Source organism: Rhinolophus ferrumequinum, chromosome 7 (assembly GCF_004115265.2).
Source record: "Rhinolophus ferrumequinum isolate MPI-CBG mRhiFer1 chromosome 7, mRhiFer1_v1.p, whole genome shotgun sequence".
Lineage (NCBI taxonomy): Eukaryota > Metazoa > Chordata > Mammalia > Chiroptera > Rhinolophidae > Rhinolophus > Rhinolophus ferrumequinum.
The window spans coordinates 76,698,418-76,722,549 of record NC_046290.1 but is presented as its reverse complement, the minus strand read 5'-3'; the positions used below and the strand labels follow the sequence as shown (position 1 = coordinate 76,722,549).

At 43.3% G+C, this 24,132-nt stretch overlaps 1 protein-coding gene across 3 annotated transcripts in view; it reads left to right on the top strand.

Annotated features, from left to right (window-relative positions):
* MCC (MCC regulator of WNT signaling pathway) overlaps positions 1 to 24,132 on the top strand; it is a 383,535-nt gene that overhangs the window by 133,112 nt on the left and 226,291 nt on the right. The window contains exon 1 of one of the 3 annotated variants that reach the window (XM_033110749.1): positions 2,547 to 3,155. The exons of the other annotated variants lie outside the window; for them this stretch is intronic. Coding sequence (XP_032966640.1) covers positions 3,099 to 3,155 — 57 coding nt within the window. The 5' untranslated portion in view covers positions 2,547 to 3,098. Of the gene's footprint in view, positions 1 to 2,546; positions 3,156 to 24,132 lie in introns of those variants that run through there. 3 annotated transcript variants of the gene reach the window in all.

Sequence of the window (24,132 nt, the reverse complement as noted above, 5' to 3'; positions counted from 1 at the left end):
CTATAGCTCCATTTCAAGCCTCCTCCTGAACATCTCCACTTGAATATCCAGGTGGCACCTCAAACTTGTGATATCCTAAATGCAGTTTCCTCTTTAATCTATTCTCTGGAATCCCCATTTTTGTTGAAGATCTTGGCCAAAACCCCGTTCACCCACGTTCTAGATCTACAAGTCATTTTTAAGTTCTTCTCTTTCCACCACAGTTTCTGTCTACTCTCTATAGAATCTCTTTCATCTGCCCCCTTCTGTCCATTTTGATTGCCCCAACTTAATTCAGGCCTTTTAGTCTTTTGCTGGACTGTTGGGGTAATCCAATTTTCATGTCCATTTCCCACGTTCAGCTACCACATTTACTCCTGCTAGATTATGTGGGGGTTAAGTAGTAAAGTGACTGTTTAAGAAGAAAATCCTATATAGTCAACATTACTCTTTAAAATGCCTGATAATGTCCATAAAGTAGATTCTGCAAACATACTGCTTCTTAATAAGCTTAATACTGTCAATTTTTCCTCCACTTTTGGGACAGATAATTTTTCTTTTGGTTGAATACCAAATGAAGTCATCTGCTTGGTTTTAGTATGAAAACTATGTTTGTTTAAATACCTCAACTGGTTTCTTTAAAAATACCTTTCTTTAAACAATCAACACTGGTCTATTTGAGTTCATGTTACTCATGAGTGTGACACAAACCCACCGGAACGCCTAAAAGCACACCTCTGATCCTATTATTTCAGTGCTCGAAAAACCTTTAGTGGCTCTCCATTGCCTATCAGAAGTCCCATTTCGTTAGCCCGGCACTCAAAACTATCGACGATCTGGCTTCAACTCACTCGTCTAATCCAGGTTCCATTCCAGGATGGAACGTCAGGATGGAACGTCTGCCATTCCCCACACATGCTTCGCATATTCCAGTCTCCATCCACACTTTCTCTGACAGTGGTCCCACTGCCTGGAATACCTTTTCCTGAGTCTCCATCTCTGCTGGGCTCAACCATTCCTCAATGAACACCTCACATGCTATCTCTCCTAAGATTCCTTCACAGATTCTTCTCCTCCAACTCTGCCTGGCCATATCCTATTTCTTCCTTTGAACTGCAATTGATCTTCATTTGCACAGCTTTTATAGCAAGTACCATTTTCTGTCCGGAGTTGTCATTTCTATTTATGTTTTTGTGAGACTATAAACACTTTATGGACAGGGTTAGTGCTTGAGTCTTCTTTATATTTTTATAATCTTTCACCACCATCTCTATCTTCAAGCACACAGTCAGTTCTCACCAGGTTTTAATGAATAAATAAAAAAAATAATGTGGCTTCCCAACCGCTCCTCATGCAGAAGAGTTTCACCCAACGTGCTCTAGTCTGACAGTGCTCCAGAAAGTAGGACCCAGGGCTGGAAGAAAGCAGCAAACTCTTCTTCATCCCAGCAGAGCCTCCCTCGGGCAATGAATGAACCTAACAGGAAGGCAGATGGGTCAGAAAATACATGCAAATGGTCAAGCTCTTTGCTCCTTCTTTAAGAGCAAAATAAATATTCGATTTGATTTGAAAAAATTGGAAATTATCAATACAATGGCTTTTTCATAGAAGGCTTCAGGAAATGCCGAGGTCTGTCATTGGAGGTGGAGACATTTTGTTTCCATTGTGTAGAAAAGAGACTGATGAAGACTCACAAGCAATCCCGCAGACCTACTGTTTTAAAGAATCAGAATATTTTTCAGTGCATCTCAAGTTCAGTGGGACTTTAATAATGGAGAGAAAACCCTAGCCTGCCTCCCCCCATGTTTTTAACTCAAGGCTGAAGGACGCTCTGATTCCAGGAGTTCACTGGATATAACAGCCCATTAAATCTTTTCTGATTCATACTCCAAGCCCCAGAAATACAAATCTAGCTCTGCTCAGATGAGCGGTAAGATTTTAAAGGTAGGTCAGGGGGTTGCAGAATGGGAAATGTAATATTTTTAAGGACAGTCTGGGGGTTGGGGACAATAGGAAATTTGAGCGTGTCTTACATCTTTCAAGGGATGGGGCATTTTAATCTTATTATGGACATGCAGAAAACGTAATCTGCCCCCAGCGACAGACGGAGTTTGACAGTGAATTTACACCCTCAGTGTTGACTTTAGACTGATCAGGGAAAATGATTGCCCCTCGCTCTTGTAAAATCTTAATGTACCATGAGAACTGCACAGCGTTGCCTGATGTACAGTGTACAGATTTGTCTTGCTTTATTGAATCATGGAAAGTGGCTTCTAGGAGGGAAGTTTTTGGTTTTTTGTTTTTGGGTGTTTTTTTTGTTTTGTTTTGTTTTCTGCACAATTACTCAGGTGGCTTTTCCTGTTTCTCCTCTCCCTCCTGGACTTCGGTCCTGTAATTACTATCGCAGAGAGCTGGAAGGATGCCTGCTCTTCCCGCACGGTCTCCTCTGCTCGGCCTCCTGCGGTTTTAGGTTTTTTTTTCCGCTTTTCTCTTTCTGGCCCCGCCTCCTCCGCGCACCCCGTAGCTAGCAGCTAGACAGCTGTGTTCAATCAGAAACCACTTACAACTCCAAACGATTCAAAAGGGAAACTTCGGCGTGAAGTGCAGCCGGGCTCGAGCTCTCTCCAGCTTTCTTTCCTTCCCCGGAACCTGAGGAGCGGATCTTCCTCGCCCCGCCGCCCGGGTTTCTTCGGCCACTCGTCGAAGCCCTCTAGGTTGCGGGATCCTGTTGGGAGGTGCCCGCCAGCCTGGTCTTGCGGGGTGGCGAGGAACTGTAGGAGTGGCGAGGCGGCGCCGAGGGTGGCACTGCCCCGGGACCCGGCGGTGGGCGCGCGCGGGCGGGTCCCCGCGCCGGCTCGGCCGCTGCAGCAGCTGCGAGCGCGCCACGCCACTCAGCCTCCTGCAGCAATGGCTCATCCGTGAAACGCCAGCCGGCTCTGTTCGTTTGGGGAGTGTTTGCATCCTCCTTCGTTTGGGCTTCACCACTGTCCTGGGTGAAAATGGCTGTCTAGACTAAAATGTGCCCGAAGGGACCAAGCAGTGGATAGCGAGCCCGTTAAAGCCAACTCACAAGCTCCGAGACCTGGAGGAGGAGGAGCTCGGCTCCGAAAAGTGCAGTCATGAATTCTGGAGTTGCTATGAAATATGGAAACGACTCCTCGGCGGAGCTGAGTGAGGTAAGAAACAGCTGAGGTCGGGAGCTCTGGTTTCGTAGGCATTTGCTTTTCGAAAACCCCCTCCTCCCTCCAGATCTCCTCCAGCCCTACACCCCACCCGCCTCGTGCTCCCAGTCTGGAGGCAGCGCAATTAAAGATTAATAGATTTTCTGGATCTTGTTTTAACTTGTAGTGTACTCAGGAAATGACCTGAACTGGCTTGGTATTTCAGTCTGAAACGTAATGGCTTAAAAAAGAAACAATCTCTCACCACGCCGCGAAGGCGTTTTTCTCTCCGCACTCTGGGTCCCCTGTCCCTCCCCACCCCTTCCCCCCCAATTTATGTACAACATTCCTTTTCGTACGGGGATCCCAACTGAGCTTAAGGTGATGGTAACCAATTTGGTGGAGCTGGCGAGCTCATTAGGTTATTAAATCTAACACTTGGATCCCACGTGTGATGTGTTTGGTTAAATTCAGGCAAGGTGGTCTCTCCGCCGTAGAGATAAATGACCCGCGCTGGGGAGGGAAGTGGGGAGGAAACACATCAAAGCCGCTTAGAACTTTTATTTCCTGCCCGGGACTGGACTTCTGAGTCTTTGAGGCGAGCGCATTTGCAATTCCTGGCTCTTAACTGTAATATATCCACTTGAGTGTTTGAAACGAGCTTTGAAATTAAGCGACATCAAACGGTATGCAAATATTGAATGGTAAAATGCTCAAAGCCACCTTTTTTGATGACTTTAGGGATGCCTTGGGCACATCCCCCACCCCCACCCCCAAGGCTTTGAATACCTGAAAAGTAGTGAAGGGATGCTCGGAAGAGAGGAGAAAGTCTGTGTGATTGGTGTCTACAGCTGGAGGCGCAATGGCTGTGGCGTTTCCACTTAGCACCATCACTGAGCCATTTCTGGGGGCAAAAGTAGAATAGTCTGTGCTTCTTGACTATGGCTAAAGAGAGGCAAAGGAGACAAGTGAAAAACAGCCAGAAGGCAGATAGAGGTGATGTAAGATTACTAACTGTGAAAGTAAAGTGAAGGAATAGAGCCCTCACTGAGGAGAGAGGGCTGGTGTCAGGGAACAGAGGGCGGTATAGATGGGAAACCCGAATAGGTCTGCAGCTGATACCCAGCAGTGAATGCTGTCGGCCCCTGCCAGGTGCTCTAAGTGTCTTGCTGCTGTGCTGTCTCTGTTCTGGTTTGGAATAGCTTTTAAGGTGTTGGCCCAATGAGGTAGAAGCATTTCCTAACCCCATCCTTTCCCCTGTGATGTAGGAGGCTGGAGAGAGGCTGAGAGTGAGGGCTTAATTTAAAAATGGGAGGTGGAGGAAGAGGCTCCAAGACCTAAGTGATTTTTTTTTTGCCGATTTTACATGCAAGGAGAGGTTCCAAATCTAAAACAGAACCCAGGACCCTGCTCCACAACTACTGCTGTTTAAGGAGAGTCTTCTCAGGTCATTTAAAAAGCAAAAATTAAAGACGTACATCTTTCAGATAGTCTTGACCAGGCTCTTCACATTATTTCTCTGTGGCAGCTTTCACACTTAAACCTGAGGTGTCCTGTTCAGTTACCTTTGTTTAAAAGCAATCACAGATTTAGGACAAAGGTGGCTAGAACACTGAATAGAGAGAGAGGGATTCTGGGTTGACTTTAATAGTATTGGCACAGTCAATGATGGCAATTAAGTGAACCCAGAGTATCTATGAAACTCAGGTGGGAGGTTGTGGGGACAGAGTCCCAGAGAGCAGTTTCCAGGCTCTCCGCCTCACATGGAAAGGTGCTGGCTCGGGTAATAGATGGCCATCAGCTGTGACTAGTTGGCCATCAGCTGTTACCAGTTAGCCATTAGCCACTGATATAACTGCCACGGCTATGTTGGTTGGTTGGTTGGTTGGTTGGCTGGCTGGCTGGCTGGCTGGCTGGCTGGCTGGCAGGCAGGCAGGCAGGCAGGCAGGCAGGCAGGCAGGCAGGCAGGCAGAGAAGCGGATGGCGGATTATGGCTAGCAAGTGCAGTTAGCAAGTGGATTGCAGTTAGCAAGGGGTTGGTTGGCAGAAAAGCGCAGATTGCAGCTAGCAAGTGGGGTGAGTTGGTTGGCAGAGAAGCGGACGGCGGATTGAGGATCGTGTGGCTCCTGCTTCCTGTATCTCCAACCTAGCTGCCAGCGAAAATACAGTGGTATGACTCCCCTACCTATGGCTTCATGGGTGTTCCTTTTTGGCCTCAACATATCCTGAGTTCTTGTGCGGGGAGCGGGAGTGTCATGCAGGGTCTCTGGTCCTGCTCCTGGCATAAGAATGCAGGATATGGTGAGGCCAAAAAGGAACACCAACGGAGCCATGAATGGGGGGTTCATACCACTGTAGTCTTGGTGGCAGCTGGGTTGGAGACACAGGAAGTAGGATCAACAGGATCTGTAGCCTGCAGTCTGCTTCTTTGCCAACCAACCCCACTTGCTAAGTGCAACCTTCACTTGCTAGCTTAGCCACGGCAGTTATATCAGTGGCTAATGGCTAACCGGTAACAGCTGATGGCCAACTGGTCACAGCTGAAGGCCATCCAATCACAGTTGATGGCCATCTACTACTACCCGAGCCAGCACCTTTCCACGTGAGGCCGAGAGCCTGGAAACTGCTCTCTGGGACTCTGTCCCCACAGGGACCTGAGACCCTGCATGACACAGGTAAAACTCTCCATTCTGTGCCTAGTTGCATCCACTCCTTAGAAAACTTGTATCCAAATAAAAGACTTGAGGATGCTTCACGGCCCCTGAATTAGTTGGAACAATAATATTTGAGCATCACAAGACATAGTTTTGTCCCTAAGGAAACAAACAAGTTTCTGCCCCATATCTTTAATCAAAATTTCTTTCCTTTTCCTCAGCGTGTGCTCATTCATTCCTTGCCTTCTTTTTTAGGCTCAGTAATTTAATTGCCCCTCCGTCCCCCCCATCCTAATTTTCCTACAGATTTGAGTAGTTGCAATAGACTGTAAGGGTAGTTATTTTAGCTTTTGTACATAGTTTAAATTAGAGTATATGTAAAGAAAGTTTGTAAGGCAAGGGGGTGGCTGTGTGTGTACTTCATACATAGTGGACACTAAATCTCAGTTCAATTTGTCATAGGCAATAGTTGTATCAAATCTTCTGTAATATCTACAGATCAGTATTTATGTGGACCCATAGATCTGAATACAATTCACTTGTATTTCTCACACTAGGTCTCTGGTGTAAAGGAGAGTTCCTTCTTTTCACTGTAATTTGTCTCCTAAACACTGGTTTTGCTTTAACGGCTTAGGGGGCAAAGTCGCCACCTTCTTTTGACAGTTGGTTTCTCCTCCTCACCTGGAAGCAGAGCTAATAAAAACCCTTAAGGGCCCCCTTAATGCTAGGTCTTTTATTGCCCAGGAGACAACACCGTCTGGAGGTCACCGTGGGGTCAGATTCAGCCTGACGTTCACCAGGCATTTCAGGGGCAGGAAAACCTGAAAGGGCCCAGCATTATCCTGAGTATTATAAACAAGACGCGTCTCTCATTGGTGTTGACTAGTGAGCTTACCTCTTCTACAAGCGTCCTCTAGCTACAGGAGTCCTTGACTCTTTGGCAGTAATGTTGACTCTGACTTCATAACATCCTGAGCAAGGAAGAGTGACTTAAATCCATTTCTAGTTGTAATCTGCTGGTCCTGTTCACAAGAGCAGCAAGCTTTGGGCAACAACTGAGGTGTTGCCTCTGCCTGCATGCTCCAGCAAGGTTTGATTACAAGAGAGGCAAGAGGGCTTGGGTGTGAGGGATCCGTGAGGACACAGAGCTGGGTGTTGGGCATGACATGTTTTGCATGTGTGAGAACTCTAAGATGGAAAAACAGGAAATTCATGAATGTGTTTCTCTTGTCTTTCGTTTGAACAATAGCTGTTTAAGATCCTGTGAGATGATATAGGAGATAGTAAAACTGCTTCTACCTATGGACATTCAAAATATTTTCATTTATCTACGACCACGAATGGCTTAGGTCAAGTCTGAACACTTTAGCCAAAGCAAACTAATCCTTAGCATTAACAACGGTGATGCACAAGCAAAATTTGGGAAGCATGAATTGACTGTGCTTTTTTCTTGGTGATTAGCTGTCCCTATCAAAGACTCAAAGGATGTTTTCCCTTTTCTAATGTGAGGTTAAAGAAGGACTTCAGCGTCAGCCAAATCAAAAGTACTTAGAAAATGAAATGGTTGACTTGCAGTCTCCCTCCACCACAGTCAAGAAGTTGAGTGGACACACTCTCAGCAGCATTAGATTAAATTCTCCCAAACCTTGTCAAGGGAAGACTCGTAAATCTTCTTCCTCATCTCCATGGGTTTTCAGTTAGCAATTAGTTCTATTTGTCTTGGTAAAACCTGTGGGACCAGTATGTAGTTTAACCCTGTTTCACTATCACAATCACACCTCTAGGTTCTAGAGTAATTCAAACTTGGGGAGGAAGATGTCATAAGGTGCAGCATTATCAGAGTACGACTTGAACTGACTCATCTTTACAGAATAGCTGTCTACGGGGTGTGCTTGTCTGATAGGTACCTATTATGTAGTAAAATAAAAATTTATCTTTAAGAGTTTGTTCTTTCCTGGCTGTCATGCAGGGGATCCTGCCAACTACGCCATGTGTCGTGCGGGGTGTCAGGCGGGGTCTGTGGGGTCTCTGGTCCCGCTCCCCACATAAGAACGCAGGATATGGTGAGGCCAAAAAGGAACACCCACGGAGCCATAGGTAGGGGAGTCACACCACTATACTCTCGCTGGCGCCTGGGTTGGAGACACAGGAAGCAGGAGCCACACAATTCTCAACCCTCACTGTGCCGCTTGCAGACTCAGCCACCATCTTCTTGCTAGCTCCCCCCTTCTCTCTTCTCTACTAGCCTAGCCACAGCAGTTATATTAGTGGCCAATGGCTCACTGGTTACAGCTGACGGCCAACTAGCCACAGCTGATGGCCATTTGATCACAGTCGACGGCCATTTACTACCTGAGCCAGCACCTTTCTATGTGAGGCCGAGAGCCTGGAAACTGCTTTTTGGGGCTCTGTCCCCACACTGACAATCATGAAAACCTTTGAGAATGAAAAAAATATTCTTTTCTAACTCACATAATAATTTTCCCAAAGCAGTTCACTTATATTCTTTGCCTTCTAGACAACGAACATGTAAAATCCTCCCGTCACTGTTTACTTTGCAACCTTCATTGCGTCTGGAAATTATATTTTCCTATCTTTCTCTGTAGCTCTTTATTCAAAGCCTCTTTCATAAGATTATTCCAGTCCTGAATGTAGGCTATAGAGGCAACCCCCTACTTTCACCTTTTCCTTGTTGGGTAGCTACTGAAACCCCACATCTTCATTGATAATCTGATGGAGAAGTAGATTTGTGTGGGAGAAAATTGCTGTCTGGATAGATTATCGTGTCTGACTATCTCTAAGTGGTCATCTCACTGATGCACTTACTTTTCTTCATCAAGTTACAAAATGTAGAAGGGCCTGTGAGATCACCTAGTATTCCCACACCCCTTTATACTTCTTTATCCTCCTCTGTCTGTACAGAATCCCACTTCATTCTAATGGTTGTTTCATGTCTGTTTTAGTCACAAACTATAAGCATCAGAAGGGCAGTGTCAAGACCCGTCACAGAGACGGGCACATAGTAGGTGTTCTACGAATGTCTGATGAATAAACACCTTGCCTCTTTTCTCCCTTTCCATTTTTATAAATATGGAATTTGAGGAACTGATTTAAGTGCTTGTTCGGGAAAAGGCATGTGTCTGTGACTGGAGCTAGGAGATCCACCTCCAAAATGCCTCCATCACATGGCAGACCAGTGCTGGCTGTCGACTGGGAGATCACTTCAGTTCTCTTGCACTTGGGCTTGGCCATGTGGCTGCTTGGGTTTCCTCTCTGCATGGCAACTGGGTTCCAAGGAGGCGGAGGTGGAAGCTGACAGTTGTTTTTAAAATACAGGACTGAAACTGGCACTGTGTCACTTCTCTGTGTCCTATTGGTTAGAATAGCTAAATACTTCGTCCAGATTCAAAGGGGTGAAGACATAGATCCCACCTCTTAAAGGGGGATGTGACAAAGAATTTGCAACTATTTTTCATCTACTGCTGAGGCCACAGAATGACAGAGCCTTGTCTAAAACCCTGGTCTCTTAATTCCCAATGCCTGGCAACAGCTTCTTTGTTTTGTCTTTTAGCTGTTAATTCAGTGGTTTGTAATAGCTAACGGTTTTCTGAGCATTTCCTAGGTATTGATGTGCTTCATTGTCAAGAAACCCGATGGGATACTTTTATGCCCATGTTACAGGTGCAGAAATTGAGGCATAAAGAGGTGAAAAAACTTACCAAGATTACACAGATGATAAATGGTGGAGCCCGGGTAGTCTTTCTCCCAAGGCCTCCATTTGTACAGGGTTTTTTCTTTCATTTGTTTCTGCTACTCTCAGCTTTTGATCACATGTTCCTAGGAGAGAGTATTCTATTTAATAAGCCTGTTTGACTTGATTTGTACCGTAATCTCTATGCAATCCCCAGATAAAGGTTTTTGATAAAAATGAAATGGATATGATTTAAAAAATATGGTGGCTGCCCTCACCTTCAAGTGGCTGAGGAATTCTAGGCATTCCAGAGCCCTGAAAGCAGATTTATAAATAACAGTGATCCACACCCTGGAGGACCTTCCTTCTGTTCCTGTTTACTGCAAGGGAGTCAGGGGCACCCAGACCTCTGTTCCACTGCCTGTGCACTCAGAGGCATGTGAGGGATTAGTGCTATGATATTTGACGCACTGTGCTGGCAGGAGAATAAGGCTTCCTCTGTCACAAGAATTAGGGTCTCCCACCGCCGCTAGGGCTCTAGGCTCTTAACTACAGGTGGCTCAATCACGACGGGGCTGCAGAGTGCTGAGGTTGGTGAAGAAAGCCGGGGAACCCAATGAGGTTGGCTAGGGCTACGGCAGCAGCGAGAGGCCAGGTCCTGAGGAAGCACGTGTGGAGTGTGGCAATGACGCCAGGGGTCAAATCCAGCCAACAAGGGGAAGTAGATCAAGTGTGGCTGGAACCAGGTGGTAGTCAAAGGGACCAAAAGGAGAACTGTGATGTAAGAGGAGGAGGTTAGGCAAAGATCAGACAGGTGATCAGGAACCAAGATGGCCATATACCTGAAAAGCAGAGAGGGAACTTTGATTCTGAGGAAGTGCTTTGTCCAATCGGGAAGTTTTAGAAGTAATCTGAAGACTCTTGCATATGAAGGTAGTGCTTACAGGACTGTGGCTACCAGATTTGAGGTGCCAGAACTTTGAGTGGAAAGGTGATGGTAAACTCAAGGGTGCTGTTTTAGAACATTTTTTTTTTTTTAAAGTGTGTTTTTCCAGCATCCATCAGCTCGAAGTTAAGTAGTTGTTTCAGTCTAGTTGTAGAAGGCGCAGCTCACAGTGGCCCATGCGGGGATCGAACCGGCCACCTTGTTGTTAAGAGAACCACACTCTAACCAACTGAGCTAACCGGCTGCCCCAAGGGTGCTGTTTCAATAGCTGCCTGAAACTCATTTACCCAATGCAAGTCATGTGGATGGCTTTATCTGAAGTGCGACTAACTAGAAGGTAAAACCTGCATTTATAGCGCCATTAAAAAGTTGTTGATGAGCAAAGATTTCAAATTTTGTTTTTTATCAAAGGAATCAAATTTCGGAAAGCCGAGATTACATTTTAACTAATCTCTGGTTTCTGGGAAAGAGGTTTGTGTTGGTGAGATTGCAAAACCAGACAAGCTAAAAAGGACTTAGAAAATTGATAATAGGTAGAATGTGGATTATATATATATATTTTTTTCTTTCTTTTTTTTTACGTCAGCAAGGGGATGTCATGGCAGAGATAAATTATATGCAGTTATTTTCTTGGACTCCATCCCCCAATCACACTCAGGTCCCTAGCAGTGGTATCTTTTACTCTTGAAAGAAACAAGAGGAGAATAACCTGCATTACACAGGTAAACAGTTCGGTTTATAGACTAAATATTTACTGGGAGCACAGTGCTGCCCTCTTTTTGTTTTCCTGGCAAATGTCCCTTTTCTCTTGCTGACCAGAAACAGCAAAATTAATACATAGGGGAAAGAGGACACCTTTTGGAAAGTTTGCATCATTATAAGGAGTGACTAAGATTGTAAAGCACTTTATATATGTAAATCTTTCAAGATATCTCTTATACTCGGCAAAGAGGTTAAACCTTGAGAAAGTTTTGAGGGGGAAAAAATATCCAGTATTAGCAGCTGTTGGTTCTACTGGCCATGCAAAAAGCTATAGATTAGAGTTTGTTCACTTTGTAAATGAGTAGCCAAAGCTCGTTGGGCGGGGGAAAATTGTGTGGTGAAAACTCCTTGATACTTTGGTTGGTGGTGGGATATTTTGAAGCCAATCCCTCATCATGAACTTTGATCAGTGCTTTGAACGCATGACAAGACGTATGGGGCCAGAGACGGAAATGCATCTTAAGCCAAAAGTTGTAGTGTTTAATTACCTGAGAACAAAGTTTCATGAAACCTCAGTGTGTGTGCATGCACGTCAGTTAAGGACTCCAGCTAGATTGTGAGAAATAGTGCAGCAGTTGTCGAGGGAAGAATGCCAACACAGAAAAACATTGCCTGGCAATTAGGAAAGCAGTGAAGTCCTCTGGCTGGTTGCATGGTAAGAGTGGGAGTAATGGCTTGTCCCTGTTTCCTATGGGTTGTATGGACTTGTCCATAGAATATGTGGCACATGTATGACTACTTGTTTCTGCCTGGGCCCCTTCCTGCCTCCCAGGTTACTTGTTCTTTCTTTCATCTCTGTTCAGAACACTTACTGTAATGATTCCCCAGCCTCCCTGGGAGACCTCGAGATCTTTGAAGGCAGGGACAGAGCAAAACTCATCACTATATTGCCGGCACCTAGTCAATATGTGACATAGTAGGGCATCAACAAACTTCAAAGTTATGTGTTTGGACCAAACCCCAGTTGCCATGTTAGTGTGACAGATGGATTGTCGACTTTTATATTTTGGTTAAAGGGAACATTTGAGGGACCGTAGTTTGGTTATTATTACTGTTACTTCCCACTCCCCATTTGTGTATTCATTCAACAAATATTGTGTGCCTTCTACGTGCCAGGTACTGTTCTTAGGTGTGGGCCTACAGACACCAGCAAAACTGATATAGTCCCAACTCTTTTAATGGACCCTACATCCTAGAGGGAGACAGACGAGATGCATGTCCAGTCATAGTATGTGCTAGAAAGAAAAATACAGGAAATGAAATAGTGAGGGATGCTATTCTAGTGATCGGGGAAGGCCTGTCTGCAGGAGTCTTTGATTTGAGACCGGAATGAAATGAGGGATAGAGCCATGCAGAGATGGGGGATGATCATTTCAGACAGAACAGGGCCAAGGTGCAGGGGCCAGAGCGTGCTTAATGTGTTTAAGCAAGGAGGTGACGTGGCCGGAAGTGCAGTGAGCAAGGGACGAGTGGAAAGAGATGAGATCTGAGAAAGCCGATCAGGCTGGATCACCTGCAGCCTCAGGAGCTATGGGAAAGAATCTCGATTTCTCGGGAATATTTTGAACATATACCTGAGTTATTTTTTTATCCTTATCTACCGGGGGTGCCAAAAAATATATACACATTTTAAGAGATGTTCTCTATTGATTACTTTTCGAAGTTGAGTTGAATTACAGTAGCAACGTGTAGTATGACGTTCACTCAAAAGAGGGTGTTAATCAAATAGATGCTAGCGTCCTTCATTGTGTTACAATTTTAATGCAGTTTTTTCCTTTCTTAAAATGTGTATGCATTGGCACCCTCTCTATATATTTTTTATTGTGGGGCAGAGTAGGGGCGATATCGGGAAGAGGAGGGACTAGCAAAGAAAAGACCAGAAAGGTTTTGTCCCAAAAACCTATTAAAGAAAGTATTTTCAGAAGACAGTAGAATGATCATCATAAAATGCTTCCCCTTTTGCTCCAGTCACTCCCTTAAAGCCTGTGCATATTCCCAAACTTTCGAATTACTGTGTTTTCTCCAATCAGAAGTAATTGTTATATTCCATACAAATAAACTATAATAATTTTTGTGTATCTTCAGTATATTTGAGTTCATTCTTCCCCTAAAAAGGAATGCTTTAAAGAAGTAAACGGCAAGGACACTGGCCCAGAATGATTTGAAAACTGCCTTTCCTTGATGTATGGTTCAGTGTGGATGGATGCCGATCATATAGAATAGAGGTGGGTATGAATTAGGAAAACTGGGATCTACTTTCCACTGTCATTTGGACCAATTTCCTGCAATTATATAAATCACCAACTTTATTTTTATGAACATTTGTATCAGTTTATTGACTTATAACAAATATAGCTTCAAGGATTCTGAAATGCTGACACTTTTTTCCTATTGAAAAGCTCTTTGGCAGTTGGATGATGACCAGAAAGTTGCCTGGTAAGCATGGGATTGGATAAAGAAGATGTTTCTGTTGGGAGGTGCCATTAGGTTTATCTTTGATTTGAGATTTGCATGACTATTTGCATGACTGATGAGGAAACTGAGACCTGAATAAGGCTGGCTAGTGACAGAGGAGGAAGGCAGAACCCGGATTTTTTTTTTAACACCCAGGGATATGTTTTCCTCTTCTGCCTCAACTTCGTCTGTTTCTATATCACAGGATTTGCTTTAAACCATGTGTTTTGTAATATTCTGTAATTATAAAAGGGGAAAGTCTCGTCTAATTTTTCGGGAAATTTTGTCTGCATACGACATTACCATCAATCACACTATACAATAACTAGAAGAATTTGTGTTTAGCTCTAACTATGATTTTGGAGTGTATTGTATTTGTCTGCTCTCACTGGGTTTTTACAGCCTAGCAGGTATAAAAACTACAAAAGGGCAGTTTCATTTTTGGGGTTGGGGGAATAATGACATGGGTTTACTGTTTGGCTGTTTTGCCAACCGCTGTGTGTTGATAGTGCATGACTGGATCAGCCCTCTTATCCTTTTTTTTTTTTTTTTAATTGTGGTAAAATAGACCTAACACAAACTTTACCATTTTAACCATTTTTAAGTGTACAGGTCTGTGGCATTAAGTACATTTACATTGTGGTGCAACCTTTGTTACCTTCCACCTACAGCACTTTTTCATCTTCCCAACTAAAATTCCATACACATTAAATACTAGCATCCAACTCTCTTTCTCTCCCCTGCCCCAGGCAACGTCTGTTCTACTTTCTGTCCCTCTATGAATTTGACTAATTTTGATAGATAAGTGGAATCATACCATGTTTGTTCTTTTGTGACAGGTTTATTTCCCTTAGTGTAATGTCTTCAGGGTTAATCGATGGGTAGCATGTGTCAGAATTTTCTTCCTTTGTAAGGATGAATGATATTCCATTATATGTATATATCACATTCTGTCGATCCATTCATCAGTTGGTGAACACTTGGGTTTCCTCCACCTTTCAGCTGTTGTGACTCATGCTGCTGTGAACATGGGTGTACAAATATCTGTCTTTGAGTCCCTGCTTTTACTTCTTTTGAGTATATACCCAGAATTGGAATTGCTAGAGCATATGATAATGCTATATTTAATTTTTTTGCGGAATTGCTTTTCTATAATTATCTATACCATTTTCTATAGCAACTGTACCATTTTACATCATTCCCACCAGCAATGCACAAAGGTTCCAGTTTCTCCTCATCCTTGCCGATACTTGTTTCATCTGTTTTGTTTCGTCTTTTAAAAAATAGCCACCCAAATAAGTGTGAGGTAGTTTTCTTTTTGCATTTCCCTAATGATCACAGATGTTGAGCCTCTTTTCATGTGTTTATTGGGCATATCTTATTTAGAAAATGTCTATTCAAATCTTCAGCCCATTTTTACATTGGGTTTTAGGGATTTTGTTGTTGTTGTGGAATCGTAGGAGTTCTTCCTTCATATTTGCTAGGTATCAGTTCCCTGTCCTTCTTCTCCTTTGTTTATGTCTGATTTTGTCCATGGTTGGGGCTTTGCACAGCACTGACTCCTTGGTGTTTCCAGGTGGATTGCTAACGAGTGTAAAATGAGGTATGAGAGTGAACTGCTTCTCCATGGAAAACCCCTAGGCTCTGCCCAAGCCCAGGAGGCGCCTTCCTCCATGATGTCCAGGAAGAAGGCACTTCCCGATATATCGATACATTGTGGAGCCAGTGCACGTTTCACAGGCTGACACCAGCTACTCTCCTCCTGGACAGACTAGCCAACCTTTAGCAGTGTCAGGCAGGTCCCAGAGTTAGGAGTTATGTTCATGGCATTTGAAGAGTTACATTTCTTTCCCGACATGCTGTGATTTCACAGTATTTAAGGAGGAGTTTTAGGATAGGGCTTTAGCAAGAGGAGCCTGTGGAGAGTAGCCAGGAAGTCTGAGTCTGGCCTGTTAGATTAGATAACTGTTACTTTATTTCTTGGTGCTGTGAATCTAATCCCGGTTAAACCAAAATCTCATTTATTTTCATGCTTGTTTAGGAGCACTTCTGATTAAATGTTGGGATGAGAGTAAGCATCATATAAAAGTACTGTGGCATGAGATAGTCCAGGGGCTGCTGTGCCTGCCCTGATTATTAATAGCCTGTTAATACTGAGTAGGGGAAAAGAGGTGAGTTGGACATCGGGACTGAAGGAGTTTTTTATTTCCAATTTACAATGGGTAGATTTAAACTCAAATTTGGGATACCGCCTTTTCAGGATGCCCTGATATGTGTGGCCAGAAATCCCTTCTGGTATGATTGATAGAGTGACTTCCAAGATTGTTTCTCATTTTGGGTTTCTGAACTGCTTATGAAAACGCTGTCTGGACAACACATGTAATTATTGCCAAAGAAAGTGTCTGATGCTGATAAAGCTGCCTTCAAACCCTTTGATTCCCTAAGTGTCAAAGATGAGGCATCTTTCTTGTTTAGCGTTAAACTGTCCCCCACTAGCAATGATGACATATTGGGGTCAGGATAATATGTTGAATGACTAGGAAAGGCCTGTTTTTTGGCCACCTTCTTTACTAACTTCCCCACTGGGTCGGATCACTTGATTCATCACCCCGGTTTCTCTATAAAACTATATGTGGTAAAGTTGTGGACTCTGAAATCATAGGTTTGACACTTTCTAGCTAGGTGATCTGGGGAAAGTTGCTTTTCTGGGCTACGCATTCCCTATTAGAAAATGGTGATAATAAGAATATTCACCCTACGCAAATCTTGCAAAAACCAGTGAACGTAAGTCATGTAGTGATTACCAAGCTGCCTGGTAAGTATCACTGGTTAACTCTTTCTGTTGCAGTAACAACAACAACAATAATAATGAGAGTTGTTAGTTTGCTACTACAGTGCTTTCTTGCTACAGTGATGGTGCCAAGTAGAGCAGAAGCATTTTATAAACTGAACCTTAATAGCTGTACTTGACGGTGAGCACTGAAAGAATTTAAAGGAAATTCTTAAGAGGAGACAAATATGTCATGGAGACAATACCAGAATCCTGGAAGTCTCACAGCCTGCTGATGTTTTTTTCTCTCTGGACCTTAATGCCAAAAGCTCATTACCTGGGAAAATGTTCTTCCAAATATTGGTGGGTCTTAGAAAAGAAAGTTGGGTATTTCCTTTTTTGGGGATTCACAGATCCAGAATGTTAATGAGCTAATAAGTGGCAATACTATTGCTTTTACATTTTCATTAATTTTGTTTATTATTTTTATTAATTTTGTCCCGGTTATAGTGTCTTCAGGTCTCCTTGGACTCAGTCACCTTAGGATGACCGTCCTGGTTGATGACATAACATGAGATGGGGAAGGCAGGGCAGGCCCAGAATAAGGATGCATTGTAGAGGAACAGGCCGTGCTTTTCACGTATTGCATAGCTGTTCTTTCATGAGATAAGGCTTTCTCAGTGAAGCACCACTTTGTGAATTCCCATACCAGTTGTGATCTGTTAATTGGATGAAGGTTGCAGAGTACCCGTGGGAGCTTTACTTTGCAATAGCACTGATGGGTGGAGGGGCATGTCTGCTGGAGGAGAGGGATGAGCCTTGGTAAATGGGTTTGAAAGGACTTTCATATGCCCCACAGCAGTGAGGGCCGTCTCGGTTTCTGTGTGCAGCTAACTTTTTCATTTCAAAGGGGTTTTTTAAAAGCAGCTGGGACCTTGAGATTGTTGTCTAATGGTAGGAAAGAGGAAGTGGTGGAATATTCCCTCTTGTGTTTTGAAGTTGTTAGTTTGGTGATTTGCTGAAGAGTATATACCTGAGAGCAACGGGCAGGAAATGGACAAGAGCCACAGACCGAAGGCTGTATCTAACGGCACTTTTCTGTTGTGAAGTTTTGAACCCCTTGAACTTTCATCTCCGTGGACGCTTCTACAGTGATGTTACCCATTCCCACGGCTTCAACTACCATCTCTAAGGTGTTGCCTCACAGGTCTCCATCGCCAACCCAGATTAATTTGAATATTCAACAGGTAAAAGGAGAAGCACAGGTTTTGCATAATAGAAAAATTTCTTGTAGTTAGTACCTTCCTCCTCCTTCATGCCCTCTTAAACAAAAACTCATGTCGGTTCTTCTTCCTGCACTGACTTTCCTTTCCATGGTGACACCAGCTCATCGTAGGCCCCACAGCATGTCACGTTTTCTAGAAGGCCTTTCTCACCTCCAGTTAGTGTGTTGCCAAACACCCCATACTGTCTGGAAACAGTGCGCATTCCTCTGACTTACCCTTTAGTACTCATCAGTGTGATCTCCGCACATATTTCTCTGTCTCAGAAGCTCACCTGGTTGTGGGTGGCTGGTGGCCAGAGAAATGTTTTTGTCTCAGATTACATTCTTGCAGTATGGTCGACAGAAGACATACCAGTTAAGAACGATGAAAAGAAGTAAAAAGACTAAGAAAAAAATGCACAAGGGCAACTGCTTTGGTACCAACTAGTGGTACAACTCCCAGATTCCCTCTCCCTGAAGTTGGATCCTGGCCACCCCTCCCCACCATCTCCTTCAGAAGGTAAACACTGGGTCTCGGGTTGGGGAGCTTTGCTTCCAGCGGAATCTCCTGGGAACAGCTGAGCCGGGCTCCGGGTATTCTCTCTTCGGAAGAGAGGTGATTAGAGTGGAGGCTGTTTGGAAGCAGGTTCTAGTCTGGGGATGGTGGGGGTAGCTCCAGGAGCTAGAATTCGATTGTGTTATTGTATTAGAAATGATAAATGTGAAGGATGGGAATGCTGATGTTTTGTTGAAATATTTCAAGTGAAGCAATATGGCACAAAATCAACTTCTGTTTTGTCTTGCAAGTATCTCTTCCCTTTATGCATATCAGAGAATACATGTATACTTTTTCAAACATGTTGCCTTCAGTACAACAAAACTCTGGTTGTTTAACGATGCACAATAATTCTGAAATTCAAAAGCATCCTATTAGAAATTACTGTTGTCCATTGATAATCTGATTAAGCTACAGTAAAATTGTTAGAACTCATGGGAATGGTAACCTGACACTTCTAGCCTTATCAAGGCTGCTTTCCAAATAAGAAATAATGAATATGTGAAAATAAGGACAAGGGCATGGAGAAGAACTTGATATATAATGTGTCCTCCAAGCAAAAGACATTCTTCCTTACACAGGAGGGATTCCCCGCAGTTCAGCTTCAGTATTCATTTGCAAGTGACAAATATGTTCATTGCTTTTCTCTGTGAATGATACTTAATTCGGTGGGAATGATACAGATTTCAATTCATTTCATTAATTGAGATTTTTACAAATATCAGTGTTCATGGGTTACTGTATGGAGCTAATAAGGCATTCCAATGAGGTCCAGGTTACCGGGTGGATTTTATTCAAAGAGTGATTGCAGTATTCCTCGGTGGTAGAGTTAAGTTTTCAGCAAAACAATCAGCCTGTGACGCTTCCGGTGACTCTGAGCGCCTGAACCACTGGCGCTTATGTGGGCCGGATGGGAAGATTGGTGCATCCTATACCACGAAATGACGAGGCTGCTGTGTGGTGTCTGATAAATACGACTTAGCACAGCAGTTGGAACTGAAAAGTTAGTGTGGTCAGTTATGTGGAGAGTTCTGAGGCTTACGACTTAGATAAGAAATGAACTTTTTTATTGTTCTTCTGATTATCGAGGAACCCAGGTGAAGACGGATGGGTGGGCTTTTCCCTTTCCATTCCCGCCTTGAACTCACCAAGTAACTTGAGGAAAAATTTAAATTGCTGTCCGAAAATATTCAAACACATTAATAATTAATAGGAAGAGGCCAGCTTATGAAAGAAGACATTGGATTATAAATTTCTGGACAGCAGAAACCAGACTGTAGAGTGGGATATATGAAGGCAATTAGAGTATTCGGGAGAAGCACTCAAAACTGCGAAGCACTTTGCATGCTTTGTTTTTGTCACTTCCCTGCATAAAATCCTTTATTTCAGGGTGCGCAACCCCGCAGCCCCTGTTGACCTCTATACCAGCTATATATCTCTCACCACTTTGCATCCTCACATTCTAGTCTCCAGCCAGCACAACGACTTTGAATATCTTCAGGGTGCCTGGTTGTCTCTTGACCTCAGAGCTTCACATTTGCTGTTCCTCTGCGGGTACGCTATCCATATCCTCACCCTTTGCTTATCTACCTCCTGCTCATCTCATAGGTCTTAGTTTAAGTGTTATTGGTTCCTCTGAAAATCTTCCCTGACATTCCCACTCTGGCCTACATTCCATCCTCTCTCCTACGCTCTGATGGCATTGGCTGTTTCTGTATTATAGCGCTTAATACACTGTACAGGCCTGCAGACCTGGTGTGTCCACCAGAGTGGCAGCAATTCACCACAGATCACTCAACATTCCCTTGTGAGTGGATGACCTTACTTTAAACCTTGCAACAATTCCATGGGACCAACAGGTCCTATCTTTAGGGGCATTTGGTAATGAGGGAATGGAAGCTCAGTCAGATAGAGGATCTTGCCCAAGATCACATATCTAGTAGGTGACAGGGCCAAGTTTAAACTGGGGTCTGACTCCAGAAGTGCCTGCTGTTTGCCTGATACCTACAGCCTTCTCGAACCATATAGTCATGACCTGTACAACTGGCATTTATGGGCACGTGAGGTTGGTGGGTTGGTTAATAGATTGCAGGGAAGAAGAGGCATCGGGGATAATGTCCAGGTTTCTGAGAGACATCAGGGATAATCTCACTTGTGGATGAGATTAGATTTCATGTAAAATCTAGTTTTGGGGGAATGAAGAGTCTGGATTTGGGCATGCTGAATTGGAGATGACTGGTGGTCATGTAAGTGGAAATGTGCAGTAGGCTGTGAGATGATAAGTTCCAGAAAGAGGTCAGGATTTGGGAATCTTGTTCTTCATGGCTATTCACTCTCATGCAGATGAGTTGACGGCTGGTATTGTTCTCTAGTCCAGACTTTCCACAGTAGGTGCCTATACATCACGTACCACATAAATAAGGAGTAAGAAGCAGCTAAATGATACTGTGTGTACTCAAGTGCAGGTCAAAGGACCATAATCTCTGCCTTCTAGCATTTTATGTGTATATGATGTGCACACACACATTTATGATTCAGAATCTACCACTTAACTGAAACAGGTTGTGCTTTTTAAGTCGTGGTTCTTTAATTTTTTTAAAGAAAAATCCGATGACACAAGCATCATATTACACAAGCATTTCTACCTTTGATTCCTCAAAGAAATGGAAGGGAAAAGAGTAAGGGGTATACAGATGCGATCATAAAAGTAATGTATGTACATACAAAATTTGGAAAATAAATGAGTAAACCAAAAAAATCTTATAATTTATTCTATAAGTGAACATTTTGATATGTTCTTTCATTTTTTTAATATTACTTGAAAGGGATCATACTTGGGTTTTATGGTATTATATCTTCATTTTTCTCAAGTTTTCCTTGATATATTTTTCTTTTCAAAAACTTAAGTTTTAATAACTCTAATAGTCCATCTTATTATATACCATAAAATGCAATTAACTATTGAATAAATATTTTGGTTTTCAATCTTTGTTCATATAAGTAATGCACCCACCTAACTGTGTTTTCCTATATCTTGAGGCAGACGGGGGTAGGGAGAGAAAATGCATATAAATGAAGAATCTGAGCAGTGTATTATGCAGAGTTGGTGTCTGACGTTTGGAAGAAAAAAACAAGGGTAACTTAGGCCATGGGGTGGTCTTTGTAAAATAATCCAAAGACTAAAAAGGTCAGTTTAAAAAACCAAACAACAGACTGTAATAAATTGGGACCATCTGTTCTATCTAGGCCTGCTTGCTTAGTCTTCTGCCCGTTGCTTATCTAAGAATGCCTTTCAAATGGTGAAGGGCGCTGCCCAGGTTTCACTGGGCACCCTGGAAGGAGTGCAGCAGGAGAGACCAAGAAGGCGGGGCAGCAGGTCCCAGAGCCAGCATACTGGGCGCCCTGCCATACTGCGTACCCCATGGGGTCAGCATAGCTGCAGCCACTGTGGCCTTGACATTCTGACCCATTGCAGAGGTGGGGCTGTGAGTTAGGCTGCTTTTTTTTTTTTTTAACCACCAAGTGAAACCAATTTTAAGGTGATGTTTTCAAAAAGGATATTTCACTTGAACATCTAATGATGCATTGCTCCCTTCTTATATATCCGTTGATACTTACCTAATGTTAATCTAGTGTTACAAAGTCCTCTGTGAACCACTCTAATTGTAGGAAGCTTAATCCTGGGGTCCAGTGGAGTCCTTTTTAATCATAGGAGCTGCTGAATTTTATTTCCCAGCCAAAGGGTATTACCGTTATGAATTGCTAGTATTTCTCTGTTTCCGTGGTGACTTCCTATAAATAACAACAAAATTAGTACTTGGAAATCCCTAAATTGAACTATGTTGCTAAGTACAAGTCTACAGTTAAAGGCTCTATTTAATTTTTGTTTAAAGTGGATATGACCATAATGCTAATCTAGAGCAACAAACCTACTGGTTTGGCAGACTATCTGTGTAATCAATTTAGCTCTTAGAATCAGAGTAACTATTTTAGCAGAATGGAGGAAGGCCCACTTGTAACTTCAGGGTGTTTGGGATTTTTTTTTTTTGTTTGCTTAATTTTTTCTTTTAAGGAGTTCGTTCATCCAGTCGTCCGCCCTGGATGACCTCCTGGCTGGAGGCTTTGATTGCTCGAATGGTCCTAGGTCTTGGCTGCTTTTAGGAAGTGAAGGGAAGACTGCATGCTCTGTGAGTGAAGCCGTCTGCAAGCTGGCCTCACTTTCTTCTGCACCTCTCTCTCCCATTTCCGTGGCATCCTGAAAGCCAAGCTGGGAATATAGGCAAGGTGCCGGGTGGCAGTGGGGGGGAGGGGTCAGAGCCTGGTTTCATACCCAGAAGTGTCATTAATGCAAACATTTTTTCAAGCATCAGGTGTGACAGTCATTCAGAAATGAGTATTTATGAAAATAGAATTGATTTGGGGAACGTGGATGCTGAAAGCCTTTATACATAGTGATTCTAAGAGCCCGATATTAGGCCCATCAAAGGATTGTAGTAGAAACTTGACGGGATGGTTGGAAATATCTTTTAGAGTGTAGTCTGGCCTCAGTCTCATTAGCCCTCAAAGTATCTTCTGTCAAAATTAAATGATCCCAGCTTAGTACAGATGCTTCTCTACTGATTCCCCCCTTTCCTAGGAGGAAGTTGGTCTAAGAATGACACTATTCTTAGCAAAGTAGAGGAAGGAACTGACCGCTTTCTAATGGCCAGAATCTAATTTCTGCTCTGTTCTAATTACTACTACACATTGTGAGAAGCATGGAGGCTATCGGAAGTAGGTGTCGTCTGGTAGCATGGCTGAGGTAAGTCCCCGTGTGGCCCTCTTCAGTGACCTTCTCTGGGAGGCTCCCACCCTGCTTCATATGGCCGGTGGGTGTACAATGTTCAGCAATTGATGTGTGCTGGAGAAGCTGGCATTTCTCTGCAGAGGTGAAACCCTCTCATCCTCTGTATGTCACGGGTACAGATAAACCCTGAGAGCACCCCATAATAAGGAGTGGAATTTAGGGCCAGATCATGATCGGCAGAACTGAGAGAAGGAAGAAAGGAAGCGGAACAGAGCATATTTCAAGGAGGAGAAGGGCCAATTAACCTATCCACCCTTGGTATTATTCAGTGTTTCTTTTGTCATCCAGTTTATTATTATGGATGAGGAGATTCCTCATCTTTATTACCATGGCCATTTACATAGTTTTATTTGCATTTCTTTATTTAATCCAATTTAATCATGAAAATGTCCTTATCTGGTCCTGCTGACTCTGCTTAGTATTACCACATGCCTACCCTCGCCTCTCTTTTCTAAAAATCCGATTGCATTTAGTCTCTACATGTATTCTTTAAGTGCTTTCAAATGTGACCTCCTCCTGTTTCTCAGTGCTTAAGCTTTTCCTCCGCTAAGAGCTTGTAAGCACCTTCCATGGCTGGGAGTGTCCTGTACTTTATGTATTCTTCTGCTGTCCCTTGTTATACCTAATACAGTATGGGAAAATCAAAGAAAACCCATTTGAGAAAGACTGTATGTTGAAGGCATGACTCACAACAGAGCAGAGAATCCCTGACTCTCAGCTTTATATAAACATCCTAAGATCTCGTTGCTCATCTGCAGCAGTTTCCCCGCAGGCAGCTTTTGGAAAACCCTGAGGAGTAGGAAACCCCTTGTATAATGTGCTGTAGCTGATAATGGAACTTTGCCAGAAGGGGAAAGGACGTACATTCCTACTGTTTGCTAGAGTCTATGCGTTGATTCCGTCATTGGCAATGAGTCAGTTTCCTGCTTTGGAGGAAATGCTCCTTTTCTCTTTCCACTCCAAAAATTTGTCCTATGTCACTCTTAGCCCCTCACGTACTGTTCTGATAAATACATAGATTAAGAGTAAGGGGTTCTTTTATTTTCCTT